At 37.1% G+C, this 18,799-nt stretch overlaps 1 protein-coding gene across 14 annotated transcripts in view; it reads left to right on the forward strand.

The window, feature by feature from the left end:
- Nucleotides 1–18,799, forward strand: part of TFDP2 (transcription factor Dp-2) — a 54,161-nt gene that overhangs the window by 27,196 nt on the left and 8,166 nt on the right. For 9 of the 14 annotated variants that reach the window (XM_083847890.1, XM_083847883.1, XM_083847889.1 and 6 more), the window contains 8 exons: nt 1,133–1,254; nt 3,471–3,518; nt 4,610–4,772; nt 5,309–5,455; nt 6,524–6,592; nt 8,184–8,335; nt 12,356–12,522; nt 18,638–18,743. In XM_083847890.1, coding sequence (XP_083704016.1) covers nt 1,133–1,254; nt 3,471–3,518; nt 4,610–4,772; nt 5,309–5,455; nt 6,524–6,592; nt 8,184–8,335; nt 12,356–12,522; nt 18,638–18,743 — 974 coding nt within the window. The remainder of the gene's footprint in view (nt 1–1,132; nt 1,255–3,470; nt 3,519–4,609; nt 4,773–5,308; nt 5,456–6,523; nt 6,593–8,183; nt 8,336–12,355; nt 12,523–18,637; nt 18,744–18,799) is intronic. The other 5 variants (XM_083847894.1, XM_083847892.1, XM_083847886.1 and 2 more) reach the window with 1 other exon arrangement.

Genomic DNA, 18,799 nt, shown 5'->3' on the forward strand with positions numbered 1-18,799 from the left:
TAGAAGTTAAACAATGGAGATAAAAGAAAGGACAAATAAAATAAATTTATTTCTTCAGGAGAAAAAAATGCAAGAAATATAGTCACAATTTGGAGTTAGGAGGGGTGTAAAGCAATGCTCAACAAGGTAGGTAAGGAAGTTGGAAACTCTTCAGATAACATTTCTCTAATTGTTTAAAAGATATTGATGAATACCAAACAAACTATCTGCCATATACCCATATGGCTGTTGGGTAAGTGATATGTAGTAAAGGAAAGCATGAAGTTTAATATATTTGGTACTCAAAATGCTACTAAAAGTATAACAAATTTTAAAAAATAGGGATATGAGTAAAAAGCATTCTCCAGGAGGCTTTGGTGTAAATCATACCGTATTGGAATAAAAAGAATTTAACGTGTTTATTTAAAAGATTAATTAATACTGTTTCATTTTTAAACGCTGTCTGAATTCTTCTGGTGACCTATGTTAAAGAATGAAGTTGGATGTAATTTAAAAGTTGAGATCAAGTGTTTTAGTGTTAACGACCACTGTGCATAGAATTACAATAGGTTTGTCTAAATGTACTGTATTTTCTGTGTATACAATATAGACTTCAGATGTAATTTCATAGGTACAGTGTTGTATTAGCTTCCTAGAAGGCCTTGAGATCTTGTGGCCACTGCATACTGCGGGGAATAGCTGACCTGGAGCTCAGACCTTGGTACCAAATACTGACAATTACAAGAGACAAATCCACTGGGAATGAAGCTTCATTGATTCCAGTAATCAAGAAATGTCCTAGACGTAATCTGGAAGAAAGAATTAGATGCATTTAGGGACAGGTCCTCTCTCCTCTACCTAGTCATTATGGCTGTTTGTCTAGTTCTTGTCCTTAAGAGTAATACAGTAATAAGCCACAACTGGCAGAAAACGTAACAGTATTGTAATTACTGTCATGTATGAATACCTTCTAATGGCACCCCTTCTGTCTATTTTTGACTACAGCTTACATCTGGTACATGCTTTTTTTTTTTTTTTTTTTCCTTAAATGCTTAATATGAATTTTGGGATATGTTAACCTCTGTTGTGTTTTAAAAGCTGTGGTTTTTTGTTTGTTTTGTTTTGTTTTTTAATTTTATTTCTAATTTCCCAGCTCATAAGCACATCACAAAGACTGACCAATTCAGGGAGTGTTCTGATTGGGAGTCCATATAACCCAGCTCCAACAATGGTCACGCAGACGCACATAACAGAAGCTACTGGCTGGGTTCCGGGGTAAGATTTTTGGTTTATTTAAAGATGTTTGTGGATCTGCTCTGTTTTTTTTTTATATTTACACTGTTCGAACTACATGTTAGCTCACAGTTTCTGGTTCTTCCACAATTGAAAGGAGTATGCTGCTTAGCACAGTAAGTGCTTGCGATATCTGGAACATATGAACAGTTACACACAGAAGTCACATTACTGTTTTATTTTTGCTTTATGGCAGTGTCTGTTCCTGTGTGAGAATGGAAAGTCACAAATTTATGAGTCCCATTAAAAAAAGCCTCTATTTTTCATAAATTCATGCTCAGTAGCAAAGCTACTTGGATATACTGTTATCAGCAGGTGCCAAGAGGGGGAGAATCTTTCAAGTACACTTAGAGGCATTTAAGACTAAAGCTGTAATAACAAATTTTGAATGTAGTCAGTGCTGTATTTTTATTATTATTTTACGGTATCAAATTTTTTTCATGGGCTTCCTAGATATTTCAGAGTACCATCATTATGTCATCCAAGGTAATCTGGTCTTTACAGTATTTCATGATTTTATTTTTTTAATTTCTGTACTGTTGAGCTTATCTGTCTCAAGACAGATGCCGTGCTTTGCCTGTGAAAATTAAAAAGTAATTTATCTGTACATCTGGTTTATTTCCTAATCAGTGATGAATGTCAGTAATACCTTTCCAGCTTTAGAGGTGAGAAAATGGACCATCTAGGAAATGGCTTAAAGAGGATGTGTTTGTATCTTGACTTTCTTCATGCTGTGCTGTAAGCAAAATCTGTCATGTGCTTGTACCTCCTAGTTGCTATATTCCCACCACACAGTCAATAAACTGCAGGCCCAGCTGAGCAGTTTTTAAGCTTGCTTTTCTTGCTGCATGGGGGTTTTTCTCCTCAAATAGCTTTTGAATCCATGTGGATTTGATTTTATTTGAAAGGGAGATGTCAAAGATGATTTTGTTTCTGCAACTTTTGTGAACTATGGAGGCCAGACATAAGTTCTTTCAGTAGCCTGGTGAGGGAAGAGTTTGTGTCTGCTCACAGCGTGCTCAACTAGGCAGTGAACTTTGGTTAGCTTTCTTCAGCTTCATTCAAATGCAGTGATGAAGAGTCTGTTTACTCTTCTTCATAGATTCCAAATTGTTTCCAAAGGCAAATAAGGAGATATCATAGTCAGGCTCAGGGCTTCACACAACCCCAGACATCCTGGCATTACAGACCAGGGCCAGATCTCCACTCACTGCCAGTCCAGGCCCCTGCTGCCCACACAGTGGCAGCCCCTGCCCCAGCTCTCTGCTCCAGTAAGCACCATGGACAGGGGCTGCCAAGGAGAAAACCTGCAGCCACCGCAGGGGGAAGGTGCCTGCTGGTGGGACTGGTCAGATTGAAGAAAGTTCTGAATTGCCCAACCCAATACACGCAGCCTCTCATGGCACAGAACTTCAGAGCCATCATGTTCGTTCAGCTCCCTTCATTAATACTGCCAGCTTTTTAGCTGTGTAAGTATCTGCTGTGAGACCTGTTTTCAAAATTGCAGGGTACCAACATGAAGTAATTTACTGTGACAGTTCCCAAGCATTGTGCATTGTATCAGCTGCAAGAGTAAGAGAAAAGTTTGAAATGCAGCTTCTGAAATCTTCTTGCTGTAGCTAATAAACAGAACTGTAAGGAAACTGGCACTGACTGGTGACTGCCACTCCTGTGCAAAATTCATATCGACTACGTTGGAGTATCTCTGTTATGATAGTATGCATCAGCTCTAACACAGAACATACGTTTATTGTTTGTATTTTGTTTAAAGATACCAAAACATTCAATATCCTGTAAATATAGGACATATCTTCTGCACTGTTTAAAAGCAATGTCTGTAACGTGGGAGAATTGTAAATAGGAATTCTCAAAGGAGTACAGCTTTTCGTTTTGATGGGATTTGGTTACCTAGCTCACATCAGCACTTCTGTAGTTCCAGGTGAAGTCAATTCCCTAAGATTATTTGGGCAAAACATGGTAAAATTGGGAACAAAAGTTTCCTAACTGTCTGACAGTAAGCTTAGACAACCTCCGAAGTTCTAGCCCTTTTCTCTTCAAATTTTGTCAAACTTTGTGTGCAGATTTCTTTCTTCAGTTTGTTTAATGGCAAACACTACCTAGCTAGGTACCAAATACATGGATATTATTGGTCTAGAAATAAAATACTGGTTTAATATGTTTGAATTGTCTTCTCATAGGGACAGAAAGAGAACGCGAGAATTTATAGAATCAGATTTTTCAGAAAGGTGAGTACTATTGAACATACGTTTTATTTACATGGCCATACCTTGTTTGCTTCTTCAAATCTGCCTTTCAGAGAGCTGGGTGTCCAGTTCCCTCTTTAATCAGTTTTCACTCCTCCACAGTAAAAACTACATAGTATGTTATTCTTTGTAGTTACAATTCAGTACTCTTTGTCATCACTTCCTAATATTTACATTTACTTATTATTTATATTTACTTCTGATGTATTTACATTTACTGTTACAAGCAAAATTGGAGTTGTGAAAAATGCAATACATCTTCAGAAACAGGATTGATCTAGTTTCCTGTGTGACAAATACCTGTAACTAAATAATTGTTTCTTTGCTTCCAAAACTTCTTTGGATGCATTCAAGGTGTTGTTTGTTTATCTATCACAATTACTCAAATTGAAAAACTGCATAGGGTTTAGAAATTTTTTTTTTTTGTTTTAATTTTATTTTATTCTTCTGCTGTTCTTTTATACTTTTGTTCTGTCGTTTTTTCCAGTGTCCTGTTTTCTTAAATACATGCAAAATTTTCAAAAGCATTCTCATATTTTTATGTTTTTCTTAGCTTGCTACAGTTGACAGAACTAGGGCTATTTCTGTAAAATAACACCTCTCCCTGAAACATGTTATCAAACCAACTTCTACATTTGTAATTTAAAAAAATCATCTAAGCATTTTAAATGCTCCTGTTGAAACATGCATACAAATATCGTAATTGCAAATTCTTTTTGTTAAGAAATGCACAGGAGAAAGGTAATTTTTTTTTGTTCTGTCAGGTAAGTCCTGCTTATTAAAGTATTTTGGTTTCCAAGTGTCCATAATACTGTCAAGAATGAAATAAAATTTTCCATTCTTAAATTGTTCTAGCATGTCTTTAGGAACTCAGTGACATTTGTCATACTGTTAACATAACACCTATGAAGAACAGTTAATTAAAAAGTAAATCAAAGCATATGAAATTAGAATACCTAAATTTAAAAATTAATCTGAAATTAAAAGAAAAAAATACACTGAAATTATATGCAGCAGGAAAGTATGCTTATTGAATTTCAACATCTTAAAATAATTACTTTTGTCCTTTATAGTAAAAGAAGCAAAAAAGGAGATAAAAATGGGAAAGGTCTGAGGCATTTTTCAATGAAAGTATGTGAAAAAGTTCAACGTAAAGGAACAACTTCATACAACGAAGTTGCTGATGAGCTGGTGTCAGAATTCACAAATTCGAACAGCCACCTAGCTACAGATTCGGTAAGTGATGAACGCATTGATTTTTTTTCTACCATTACAAAATTGGCTGATTTATCATGGAATTCTCTTCCTGCTGTTGTTGTGCTATCCTGCCGCATGCCATAGTTTTCCTCACTTAGCTACCTTGGAAGTATAAGACATACCCTTAAGTTATTTATATATCAAATTCCATACTAAAATACAGAATTAAAATGAAGAATTAAACTCCATCTAAATTATAAACAAGCAAGTCTGCCAAAAAAAAATCGCTTCAAAAAATGCTCAATACCGACCATATGAGTCTAGTCAGGCTCTCCACCTGTAGTGGACTTGCCATGATGGGAATTGCTGCCCAGAGGCTTTAGGCAGGCCTGAAGCTTTTGTTTGCAAACAACGATGTTGGTGTGGTATCCAAGCAATAGCACAGATGAAGGCATCCTGTTTTAATATCACTCTCACTTAAAATTGCTTTTTGTTTTTTGCCTTTACTTCTCCATGAAGGATGTGTTCTATTTTTGAGACCTTCGGTTGTTATTAATGCTGAGCTGTTTCCTTAGCAGGCTTACGATCAGAAAAATATTAGACGGAGAGTTTACGATGCCCTTAATGTGCTGATGGCAATGAACATAATTTCAAAGGAGAAAAAGGAAATCAGATGGATCGGCCTTCCTACAAACTCAGCTCAGGAATGTCAGAATCTAGAGGTAAAGTGAGGGAGATGGAAATTTCTGTGTAGTACACAGGTTCTGATAATGGAGCGTAAAAACTTAAGAGTTTTGTGGGGTTTTTTTCCACAATTTTAACCTCATTGATATGTTTATTATGTATGCTAAGTTCACTTTTATTTGGTATACACAAATATACAATGTTATACAAGTTATAAAAACTGTTTACCTTAGAAAACGAACATTCATGGTATCAGGGTTAACTTCGAAGGTTAAAGTCTGTAGGAGCCCAAAATAACCATAAGAAAGCCAAAAGAACTTAAGTACTGTTACATTGACAAAATTGTGTACATTTGAAAGGAAAACTATTTTGTTATTAGTGTGTGCTTGGAGGCATCAATGAAAGGAAATTAAATTGAAAAATATTTTTTGCTAGGCTGTCAAATACTAGTTATGAACTAGCAGGAAAAAAAAAAAATACTTATTGGGTACGTGCATTGTTATTTTTCCAGCAGGCTAGGAGTTGCCCTGTTTTTGCAGGGATGCCAGAATTTAAGTGCACAGATGTCGCTTGTCCTCGAGGCTGAACCCTCCATAAATACGAAGCACAAGTTACTGTATTTACTGCAAACTCCTGTAATGACTATATGCAAACACACCTTAATATGCATTATATTTGTGCTACTTGTGACAAGAGCTATCTTAAAATGTGGGGGGTGCCTGTCCAATACAGAACAGTTTCTTGTTCAGGTTACATTAATTATCTTTCTAGATATAGTAAGAAATCTGCTTTTGCTGTATTGTCTATTGAAGAAACTTGGAAAATTCATCCACCCAATGAGTATGCATATGCATAGTCCTATTTTATGGAAACACTCATGTGCCTATGCGATTAGTCTTTCTGAAGAAGAAGAGACTATATTGTTAGTGGGTAGGGCCGAAAAGACTTGAAAGTTACTTACTGTGCCAGGGAATTCACCACCGTTTACAAAGAAAATGGGGATTTTTTGCACACTGATGTAGTTCTAACATCTATTCAGTCTGACAGAGTGGAACAGACAAGGTCACTGAATACTTACCATGATATATATACATTTATATTTTAAGATAGAAAAACAGAAGAGGATTGAACGGATAAAAGAGAAGCGAGCACAGCTACAAGAACTGCTGCTGCAGGTATATATTTAAATTACTTTTTATATAAATTAAATTAACCAGTAAGAGTCCATCATGTTAGAACTTCTTTCTAGTTTTGTTTAGCAGCTCTGATATAGAGAAGAAAAGTTTCACACTTGAGAACTTTCTGGTTTCTGGTCTGGGGAACCTCTTACCCTCACATCCTGACTCATTTTTACCTACAACATACTGCTTCTACATGCCACAGCCTTTTGTAAGGATTCTGCTGAAGCTCTGTAAGAATTAGTGGGAATGGGAACAACTCAAAGACCCCTAGTTACCTTCTCTGGCTAGTTTCAATTGAAATAAATTATTTTATTCTAAGCTGTAAAATTTGTAACTGAATTTATGTAAGTATGTATGGAGTTATTCTAGGGGAGAAATATTTCTGGATTCAGCTTTGAACTAGAATGAAAGGCTGGCAAATCTAGGTTTTTTAGGTTCTGATGTGCATCTAGGAAAACTTTGAAATATATTTCAAACTTATTTACCTAAGTAGAACTTTGATTTTAGCATCGACTGCAGAAATGTATTTCAAATGCATCTTTGTTTATAAAGTAATAGCTTATAAATACAGTTATGAGCATTGTTAAATGTTTTGATCTCTGCACAGGCATTCAGTAATGTAAATGCAGTCAGACTTTAGTATGAAGTTATAGGCAATAAGGCTATTTTTTTTCCTGGTGGAAGTATAACAATACAGTTTTCATCTAATTAGAAACTAAATATCTGATACATTTTTTTTCCCTCGGCAGCAAAAACTATTTCTCTGTTTAGGGCATAATTCTGATTCAAGCTGACCTAGGAAATTAGCAGCTTCTCTGAGTAACATAAAATTACCCTGGTAAAAGTGAGGCAACTCAGATACTATTGGTCTGAAAACATCAGATTTGCACTCCCTTACTTTCTACAACTGTAATTATACACTTACATTCACTGTCAAGTGCTTTAACAGTCCTTAGGGGTTTTGTCTATCCATCTTCCCCCTAAGTGGAAAAAGTAGTGCTTGCAAATGGGTGAGTACCCTGATTTCCAATCCCTCAAATAACATTTCCTAAAAACACTTATTTTCATACATATGCAGTCATGTATAAGAATTCAGTAGAGAGGGGGTGGTGTCACAAACAGCACCTGTTTAAAATGTTGAAAGCAGAATTTCAAAATAAACTCTTCTGAGAAAACAGAGTGATGGATGAGAGGGGGAGAGAAGACAGATGCTGAGAAAGGGGGGAATGCTGTAATTTGTAACTAGCTCCTAATCTGAGGTAATTATGCATATAAGATAGCAGAGGAGACCTCTGACTCCAACATCTTTTCAGAAGGTGTGAGGAAGCATTCTCACCACACGTTGTTATTGCTCCATTGTTTCATTTCCAGGGGTTAAGCAAGAGAGGCATAAAAATTTGTACGGTTTAACTTTGTTCCTGACAAGCTTCACTATTAGCGCAAAGGGGAAGTCAGGGCACAGCTCACCTTTTGACTGAACATCACTGGAGGTATTGAGAGTTGGTAAATAAGATCTATGAAGTTTCCCTTCATGGAAACACTGTTGTCTTCATTTTAATTGTTTTTTTTTTCTTTCTTTCTACAGCAAATAGCATTCAAAAACTTGGTACAAAGAAATCAGCAAAATGAACAACAAAATCAAGGCCCTCCAGCTTTGAACTCAACAATACAGCTGCCTTTCTTAATAGTCAACACTAGCAAAAGAACAGTCATTGACTGCAGCATATCAAGTGATAAGTAAGTGTTTATGGAATCAAGTTTTAGAATTTTGCTTTTTTTGTGGACCGGAATTTTTGTTTGAACTAATTAGAGAAACTGTCCTAGTTTATTTAAAGTAATTGTGCATTTAAATTTCCATGGTCTAACATTTTAAGGAGCATTCACTGCACAGGAAAAAGAAGTGAATGAAGTATATATACTAGGACAGTGCTAGCTTTTAATAAAGCCATTTGGTTTTGGTTTTAAAAAAGCTATTCAAGCCAGTGGCTTGAATTTTTATTCTTAATGTGCCATAGATACATTTAGTCAGAAATGCAAGGTGATCCATTACACAAAAGTAACATCCTAGGAGTGGAAATGATAATTTTGAAAGAGATAACATCTCTTGCTATCTTTAAATAGGAAAAAGTTTGTATCTAGCTCTTTGAGGGGAAAAAAAAAGACAAGTAAACGATACAGAAATTTGAAATTTGCCTTTGTAAGCATACTGCTATACATTGCACTCTTGAGTTTACCTGAAAACCCTTCACTTATATACTGCTGGGTGCTGATGCACTTCATCCTGTGAAAATGTGGCTGAAAGTGTGAGAGGTGCTATTATATTCACTGTTAATCCGATCATAACTAGTTTATTACATGAAAATAGCTGGCTTTACCTTAATGCCCTAGGTTAGGGATTTCATTCTATAGTGTACAAATCCTGTATTGAACTGTATTGAGTCAATTACCATACAGTATAAATAGAGCTGTTCTCAGGTAACTTAAGCACCAACATAACACAATAATGCTATTGAAGGTAGAAATGCTGTAGAACATGTAATTTTAAGATCAGTAGTGCTTTAGCTTAACTATACCCTTGTTTTATAGATACATAGTACAGTTCTTACCACATTTTTTTAAACACTGCTCTGTATTTAGGTTTTAAGTCATTAGTAAGTTGAACAATTTCATACTGGAACTTCAGAACCACTGCTTTAAAGTTGTCAAAAATGAAACTGACTTTTGGTGTCTAGAGAAGTGTAAAATGTTCCCTACAATCTCAAACTGTAAGAAAACACTACTACTAAAAATTAGCATGCCAAAATTATCTAAGCTATTGATGTTTCAGTTTATATAACCAAGCTGTATAAGGGAATAGACAAAGGAAATAAAGCCTCACTACAAGCGAGGTGAAAACAAGCAAATAAAAAAAAAAAAAAACAACTAAAAGCCCATCCTCTATGTAACTTAGTTACCTCCAGAGGCTGGAGTTTAAGGGTATTTTTCATGTTAAAACTTTCTGTAAGTATATCTGGACATCAGAGATCTGGCAGGGGATTTATCCCAAAGTTGGTAAAGTAGTTCCGTGAGAATAGTAACAAATCGGCAGGAGCAGATGGTGTTCACCCAAGCACTGTAAAGAAGCTTAAGTGGGAAGCATAACGCTAACACTGAACTCACTTTAGTACCAAAAGAACAGAACGTAGCAAATATGACACCATTGTTTTTTTCTTTTTTTGTTAAACTGACCAATAATCAGACTAATTAGTAAATGTTACAAAGATTTAGATAGGTCATACACAGACTGGGTAGTGTGATGTCACCTGATCAGTGTTAGTTTTCCTGTCTCACTGAGCATGGAACAGAGTAATCTGGCTGAGCTCACAAGGCCACTCCATAGCAGGCCTTAAACAGAATAAGTGACTGGGAATAAAAGAAAAGATTCATTCGTTAATTTAATAACAGGCTGAATGTTAAGCAAGAAAAGGAAACCAAATTATTGGCTGTTTTAATGAAGGGGAACAACAGTGAAATCCTGCTGGGTTGCGTAAATACTTCCATAAAAGTGAGATAAGAAGTTAGCTGACAATAGTTATCCAAGGAAATAAAAATGGATGTTGACTGAACAACTAGAATAGTACATGGCATAAACAGATGCCAACATGTAGATTACACAATGGCAGATGAAATTTATTGTTAATCAAGTTTACGCTTACCAAGGGAGAGGGACAGGAAATGTACCCAAACTTTTCATTCACCGTACTGGCCTCTGGACCCAGCTTTTAGCACTGAATAGTAAGTTGGCAGTCCAGTAGGTCATTCTACGAGAACAAAAGTTGATTTCTCAATAATGGACAAAATAATGTTAATAATTATTAGGAAAAAGAGTAAAAAGAGTTAAAGAGTTTTACAGTGTAAACCTGATGTGTATAGTGCTTTTATATCTGGAATATTATCTGCTGTCCTGTTCTTGGAAAAAAGTGTAGCAGAACCAGGAGAGAGACACAGGAGGGCAGCAAGAGTGAATGAAGCTAGGAACAGGCTTTCACAGAAGGAACAGATGGACTCCTTGGCCTGGAGAACAGAGAGCAGTGGATTCACAGATGTCTATAAAATCATGGCTGACCTGGGGAATGTGCACAGAGAGTAGCTGTTCACAGTTGCTTTTTAAAGTTAAAATTAGGAGCCATTAAGAGAAGTTACCAGGTGACAAGTTTTAGACAAAAAGAATATGTGGTTTTGTAACTGTCTGTGCAGATCATAGCATTTGATGATGCACATGCCAGACGTTTATATAAGTTCAAAAAGGGTTCACATTAAGTCACTGAAAGAAAATTGTCAAATAGCTATTTATGGCAAATGCAGAACATGTGTAGAGGTCTTGCATCAGAGGCCGCAGGATGCTAGAAATGATACTGGAGAAGTATTACTGTTAGTGTGTTGCATTCCACTCCTTCCTCATAGCCAGTATTTGGCCACAACACACGGGAGGAAAAATGCAGAGCTATTAATAAATACTTAGTACTGGGCCATAAAAGCTGAATTCAGTTATTAGTTAGTATACAGCCTGCCAGTTCACTATGACACTGGTCTCCCATCCTGTTTGTTTAAACATAGCTGCATGACTTCAGCTGCAGCAGTCCAGACAGCAGGAAAATAACTGTACCAATTAAAGGTATAGTGACACATCTTATTTTCTCTTTTGATGCGGTTATGCTTAAATAAGTACAGCTGCATAAGCAATATAGGTTATTCAAGTAATACCGTATGAGTCACAAAAGAAGTGACATCTGTAACTAGGTCAGCTACACCTAGAACAAAGCACATAAATTTATAGGTGCGATTTCTGTGTGTAGGCACAAAACACTTTTCCAAACTTACTGGATCAGGTTTGTTTGTTTGATTGTGTAAGGCACAAAGTACAATCAAGAAAATCCATAGATTAAAAAAGAGTTTGGGCGAATGACTGACCCACCAGTGGAGTTATCTTTTAAAGCTCATATCTCATGGATAGACTGTTTTTTCCAGAGGTGAAGATTTGGCAGCAAAAAATGAGTTACTGGGAACAAGCCTTCTATTGTAATCATTGGGCTGGTGCTGTCCAGGCTTTTAATAGCCTGTGATTATAGTATAAGGCTAGTCTAGATGCCCCTGCTATTGTTAACGCTTTCTTAAGTTTACGTTACTATTTCTGCTTGTATATGCAATGAAAAACATTTTGAGAATCCTGTAGCAGAACCGTTAGGCTTTGAATATACAAGACCTCAAACAGCCTGCTCTGCTAGCTTCATCCAAATGCATCCAAAAAGCAAAGTTATACCAAGGTAAATAGGTCAGTTCACAGGAGGAGCGTTGCAGATTAGAACAGAAAGTTAAATATAAAAGAAGTAAAAACAAAATACTTCAGTGACAGGGCTGCAGGTGACCTTTAAAAGTACTGGATTTAGTACAAATGAAGGTTCATGTTTATTAAGACCAGCCTATTCCCCTTTGAATCTGTTTAACAAGGTAGAAAATTTTAGCCTTTTTTTTTCCTGTAATGGTGAAGTCATTTTAATTGGCAAAGCACCATTTTAAACGTTGTAGGCTTGCCAGTCACAGAAGCAGAAGAGAAAAATCATTTGCAGCACTTCTTTGTAAGGACCGTTTATGGATAATGAAGACTTGCCATTTACCTCACTCAGAACAAACCCACCCCACCCCACCCCCAAAAAAGGGCAAAAACAGCAAAGCTATGCTTCTTTGCTAAACCATCTCACTTTGGCTTTTTACATGCAGATTTGAATACCTCTTTAATTTTGATAACACTTTCGAGATTCATGATGACAGTGAGGTGCTGAAGAGAATGGGAATGTCCTTTGGACTTGAGGCAGGCAAATGCTCAGCTGAAGACCTAAGAACTGCAAAGTCACTGGTGCCAAAAGCTTTAGAAGGCTACATCACAGGTAAGTTAGCTGTCACTTTTAAATAGTTCCTGATCAGATTCCTAACATCAGTTAACTGATGCAAATTTAATGCTGTTAACCTGCATAGATGTGTGACATTTGAAGTTAGATGTAAGCCAGAGGGAAACAGTTGTTTTATGGCTACATTTGGAAGGTTTATCATACTTGTCCTGTAAACTTAATTCACACTGATAACAATTTATAACAACAAATTTCCGAGTGAACTACCTTATGAAGAAATTATTACTTAACTAACTAAAGTGACAGCAAGAACACAATTCTTCCATGGGTTAACGTTACTTTTGAGTAACTGTGCATGTGCGGAGGAGCAACCTGGAACAAAAGACCTCTTCCCAAGATGAAGAAGGATAGGAAAGGGAAGAAAAAATGCATCTTGCAATGGTTGAGTATAGTCTGTATGTGAACCAGCTGCATTTACACTTTGCTGAGGTAGGCAAGCTGCTAAGAATTCTCCCTATCTCTGTCCATGTCAATGTGCTCAGTGTGCTGTGCGTTCTTAAATACGTGGACTGGAGGTGAGTCTGTGCTACTGTCAGGGCCAGTCATTTCTACACTCCCACTTAACGTGTAAAGCGGAGATACTCGGATAACACATGTAGACAGCACATGCCACCTGAGAACTGAGCACCTGCAAGGGAAGAGTAGAATCCAGAGTCCCATGTTAGGTGTCTCATGCAGAGGTTTTCACCTCCCTTAGTAATACTGCTAGGTCAGGTCATACCTTAAACAGACTCAAATCCGCATCTCCTTCAGTGTTGCATCACTGGAGCTACTTAAATTTGTAATCACTTCCTTTAGCTATTGTCAGATTGCATTCTTCTTACTCTACCTAAATTTTAAACTTAGCCCAACATTTGCTTCATGTTTCTGGAGGCACTTCATGTGTAAAGCAAATGTTACTCAACGACTTACTGTATACAGACCTTCATTTTTGAGGAAAGGGGTGAAATAAAGCTTCTCTCCTGACTTATCTACCAACTAGGTTTTGGTCTTGTTTAAGTGACATTAGTATAAAACTGTCTTTCACACATCTTTCTTAACCTTCACTAAAGTTAGTTCCCTTCTCTTGGCAACATCTAATGTTCACGTCAGGATCTTTTAAATGCAAGCTTTGTACTAAAATTGGTGTGTAATTTAAGAGTGACTGAACTTAAGTAACAAGGAAGCTAAAGATGCATTTTCGTTTTCTTGATACTACTGAATTATGAATGAAAGTTCCTTAAATATGAGGTATGTCAAAAAATAGCTCTATATAAATTAAAATTCAGTTGCATTCACTAAAAATAGTACATTTTACATTGCTTAACATTTCAAACTACCTCAAATGTGCTTATATTAATCAAAACTTTTTTATTCTGGTCCCATTGTCCTAGTCTTGCCTTGCTCCTTGCAATTCCATTCAACTAAAAGTTATTTATCACATGAATTACCACCAATGTCAAAGTAGAGATAAGAAACAGAACCACATCTTTTAATAGTGTTAAAGTCTTTGACTTTCTTAATTGCTCCCATGTATCGAAGAGCAAAATAAAATTTTCTATTTAATTTTAATACTGCATTAATTTATCTTCAGAGAATAGGGTTACTTTAAATTTGCAAGCAATATGTTTCATTGCACTCTTTACTGTATAAAAACAGCTTTTAGAGATTAAACAATAAAACCACATGTCTAAATGAGTGATTAGTGAGTCATCTTAGTTTGTTTTGAAAAAAATTCAATCACACCAATGTACTGGTGTGGGGTTTTTTAATTGAAAGCATTAAAGGCAAACAGCCACAACATCCCTGTGCAAGTAAAAAACAAGACTTGGTTTCAAAGAAACTAAATGGCAGAAACAGATTTTAAGATTGCATATTCTTAAAGGAAGTTGTGACGAGGGCCATTTCCCTAGTAGCAGATCAGCAGCCTATCTAGAATTTTAGTTGATCTGTATTTTTACTTAAAATGCATTGAGGCAGGTAATTTACTTTTTAGACATGGTTTACATTCAGCTGCTTTAACCTCTGAAAGAATTAGTCCAGAAGTGTTGTTACTAGGATATGTATATTTCTTTCAAAGAATATGTGTATGTCTTTCTTCCATCGGTTGCTTGCACCTTAATTGCACAACATAAATCTACAGTTCATGGTATGAATTGCATAGTAAAAGGTTTCTAATGTAGCCGACAAATAAGGGAAACATTTAAAAGTTTTGCACAATACTTGAAAAAAGAACATTTGCCTGATTGCATACGTTCAATTAAGCATAACTTCCCATTTGCACCTCAGCAAGCTTTAGACATTTTTTCTTCCACTGCAGGAGGGGTGAAGTGTAAGGGAAAACACTGGTTTCTAGGATTCATGCTTAATTCCAACGCTCTCATGATGGCACACTTGTGTACATAAGCTTCAACTACTACTAAACAAGAAAAGCAAACCACTGTCTCTTACGTATTCACTGAGTACATTTATTACAGTCAAGATTCCAGTTTTCCTACAGTAGGTGACTCCATGAACTAAACTGCTGCTGTCCTGCTCTAACATGTCCCACTAGGTAAGTCAGTAAGTCAGAAGAACCAAGTCTCAAACAGTTCAATACAAGAAATGTTAAATTAACAACAATTGGCCCATCTCAGTGTTAAAAAAACAAAGTAACTTCTTACCTTGTTGCATTAAGCATCCAAATAATCAGCTTGGAACTGCTGGACTGATATCCCATGCATCAAAAATCTTAGTAGTGTAGTTTCTTTTCAGGATTATATGGTGTAGCCTTTAAGTGTCTTCATTTGCTAAAAAGTAGCAACTAGTTTCCTAGGTTTTCCATAGATTTCATGATTATTTTTTTTAACCAAAAAAAAAGGTTTGTTTGTTTCTTTAAACTATGTATTTTAAGAACTACATCAATTTATCCTCAGGTGTCTGCCATAGAAATCAGCAGAAGCTGAGGCCTATTAACACCATAGAGAAGGATAATCCATACATCTTAAACCATCTTTATAACACATTTTTCTGTTACTCTGTTGTTTGCCAGTGATGCAAACATGATTGGACCTTACTTTTACGTGTTTCCTAGAAGGGAGCAAAAGTAGGGGATAGAGCACTTCAAGCGTAACTTATGGAAGAAGTTAACACTGCAGTGTTGCTTTAGCTATGCAGGTAATCCAGGACAAGTGGTAGCCATGCAACAGAACACCTTACAACCACAGTACTTGCCAGCTTCTTACTAGGGAAAGAGAGATGTAGTTTTTAATACACTTTCAGCAGCTTAAGATGGCATCCCAGGGTCTCAATCCTAATTATACATTCCTGCCCATTTCTTTATTCTGACTCAATTACTTTCCTCTGATCTCTTCATGAGCTAATTCAGGGTACTAAACTGCAGGGTTGTTACTTGGCAGAGGAATTTCTGACAACTTAGCATGTAGAACTAGCTATCCAAGGGCTTGGACCAGAACAGTCCAAGTGTAAAGAACGAAATGAGAGTGGTGGATGAACAGATACACGTCACTGATTGAGGCAAGCATAAACTCTTGTAGAAGTATATCCAAAGTAACCTCCTGTGCTATTTAAGCCACACACACTACATGCAGTTAGTGCAAAACCAAGTCCTGTCTTCTGTCATTGAGTCCTCACTCTTACAAATGAGACTACAGATGACATCAGGAAATAAAAATTGAGGCACTAATAGTTGTGGTAACAGCATCCCACTTGTGTATAGCTGCAGAGAAAGCAGTGCAATTTAGGACTTCTGTATTAAAACACTTCTTTATGTTCCCCTGCATTAAGAAGTGTTTTGCAATCTACTGGCATAATAAGGAAAATGGGCTGGAGATGGAATGGAAGTGATGAGAGTGCCCATTAAATGAATGAGCTTGTTCAGCTACCAACAACAATCCTACGCAGCACTTTCTACTTGTGCATTACCTACTAAAAGGTGCTGAAGGTATTTCTTCAGAGCCTTCTCCTGTGAAGTATCAATTTCTACCAGGTATATCTCCTGCAAGTACATGCCTTGGGACAGTTTTCCCAAGCTAATTTCCCTGGTTCATACATGAAGCTATTAGGAATTTAACTATGCTACTAGACATAGTAAGACTTATAATCATAGGCATACTTTTATTTTGGCAGTCCCCTGCAGACAGGGAATGGCCTCTTACACACTTTTCTTTTTCCCAACTGGAAAAAAAGAATTAGAAACACGAGGCAATAAAAGTACAAGGCAGGGATATGTATCATCCATGAACCTTCTTTCTGCCTTATTGTGTGAAATCCATACTTTCCTCCACCCTGCTCTTCAAAAGGAAAAGCTAGCAATTATCCCAAAATGTTAATAGAACACAAGATAACTAGCAGTGACTTGTTACTCTTCTGGAATTATTAAGCATGTACACACAGGTACACCCCCTTCAAAAGAAGAGGAAACAACTCTGTGATACTTCTCTAATCTACTTTATTAGTCTAAATACAACACTGTCATTCCAAATGGTTTGGCCACCTCCTGCAAGCACAGGAGGAGACTGTCAGAACATGTTCCATGTAAAACTAAACCTGCATTTAGGTCAATCTTAATGAAGATCATCCAGCTGTGTCTATAATCAACCATTCTCATCTATTCAGGCCTCACAGCTCACCCTAATGCCACCACTTACTGGCGTTCTCTGTCTTGTTCCAAAGACCCTTTGCTCGACTGTCAAGCTTGCTATCCTTTGCTTTGTAATGCCATTTAAAATACCTTACTTCTTCAAGTCTGCACGGCATAAAACAAGGGAGTCCATGGCTTCCAAGGGATGGCGAGCCAGTTCGTGTGGCTGCAGGGGGAACAGCCAACCTGCTTCAAACTGCCCCTGTGCTAAGCAGGGCTCTGTCAAATCTCAGGACCAACGCTTAAGATGAACACAGTAACACAAATGAGAAAATGTATGTAACAAACACATTTAGCTATTCCTTTTATCTGTAATAAAACAATTCTAAATACCATAATAGTACAATCCTGCTTTACTGCCATTGTGCCCTACAGAACAGAGGTTTGGTTAAGCACACACAAGAACAGTAGGGATTGTTAACTGCTGGTTCAATGCAGCCTGCTGAGCTTACAGTCAAGCACCATGAAAAAGAACTAGGCGGTCCTGATAACTTTATTTTGATTTTAACTTTGTGTTGAGATGGAATTTGGGTAGGTCTACAGAAACAATTTATCTAGGAAACAAACAAAAAACAACAGCAATGTAAATGTAGTTTGACTGAACGACTTGTTTTTTCTGATTCTCCCGGCAGAAACGTGCACAACTGGAACCAGCTGACAGGCATTGCTTGTTAGGGCATTTGGAAACAAGTACCGTAAGGGTCATAAGGAACCCAATTATGTCCCTCAAAGCACTTCTAACAAATTAACTCAAGGAATTCAGCTTTATTTTATTCCTAGAATTTCCTCTCCCTGTGCGACTTACACATCACACATGCGGTGCAAAAAGAGCTCTCTTTCCCCTTGCTGGGACAAGACCTTCCCTGCGGCCTGGCTAAGGGCCACGCCTGGTCAGTGTGGAAGTGGATTAGGAGGCCGCACTACAGCCAGCCCACTCAGGCAGAGCTGTCTTTGGCCATCAAACACACACACCTGAAACACAGAGCGCCCTGGTGGCTTTGCTGCTGTAAGCTGCGCTCCTGCTGACCACAGCTCCAGCCATGCCATCACCAAACCCAACAGCAAAGGCAGTTGCAGCTCTTGGGACACTTTGTAGATTCAATCAGTAACTGTAATTTCCCTAAAGGACTCCCAAACCCCATTTCAGACACTTGTTACTGCACGCAGCTACAAGCTAGGGTCACCTGCAGTGTGTATTCTCCTCAAAGAGAGAAATTTCACACACAACCCCAGTTCTGAGTGCAAAGGAGTTGCAAGGCTTGGGCGCACCCACAAGCACCAGGGAACAGCTATCTATTTCATCTCCATTAAACAGGACACGTCTACAGTATAAAAACAACCTATGCTACTGGTACCTTCTCTTCTGAACTAAACTAAGGAATCCCAACTGCAAACAATGTAAAGTGTAATACTGTAAAAGGAAGAAAAAAAATTTTAAGTAGCTATAATGAATAGAGCTATGCTTTCTTCTAGATATGTCTGCTGGATTTTCATGGATGAACCAAGGATTACTTTCAAATTCAGCACAAGCAATTTCACATTTAGATGTAGCAGGAGGCACTTCTGATTCTAAATCAAGGTAAATCAGAACATTTTTTCATTTAAGGCTAGTGAAAGACGCTTGTGGTACTTTCA

The sequence above is a fragment of the Anser anser genome, assembly GCF_964211835.1.
Source record: "Anser anser genome assembly, chromosome: 9".
Classification (NCBI taxonomy): domain Eukaryota; kingdom Metazoa; phylum Chordata; class Aves; order Anseriformes; family Anatidae; genus Anser; species Anser anser.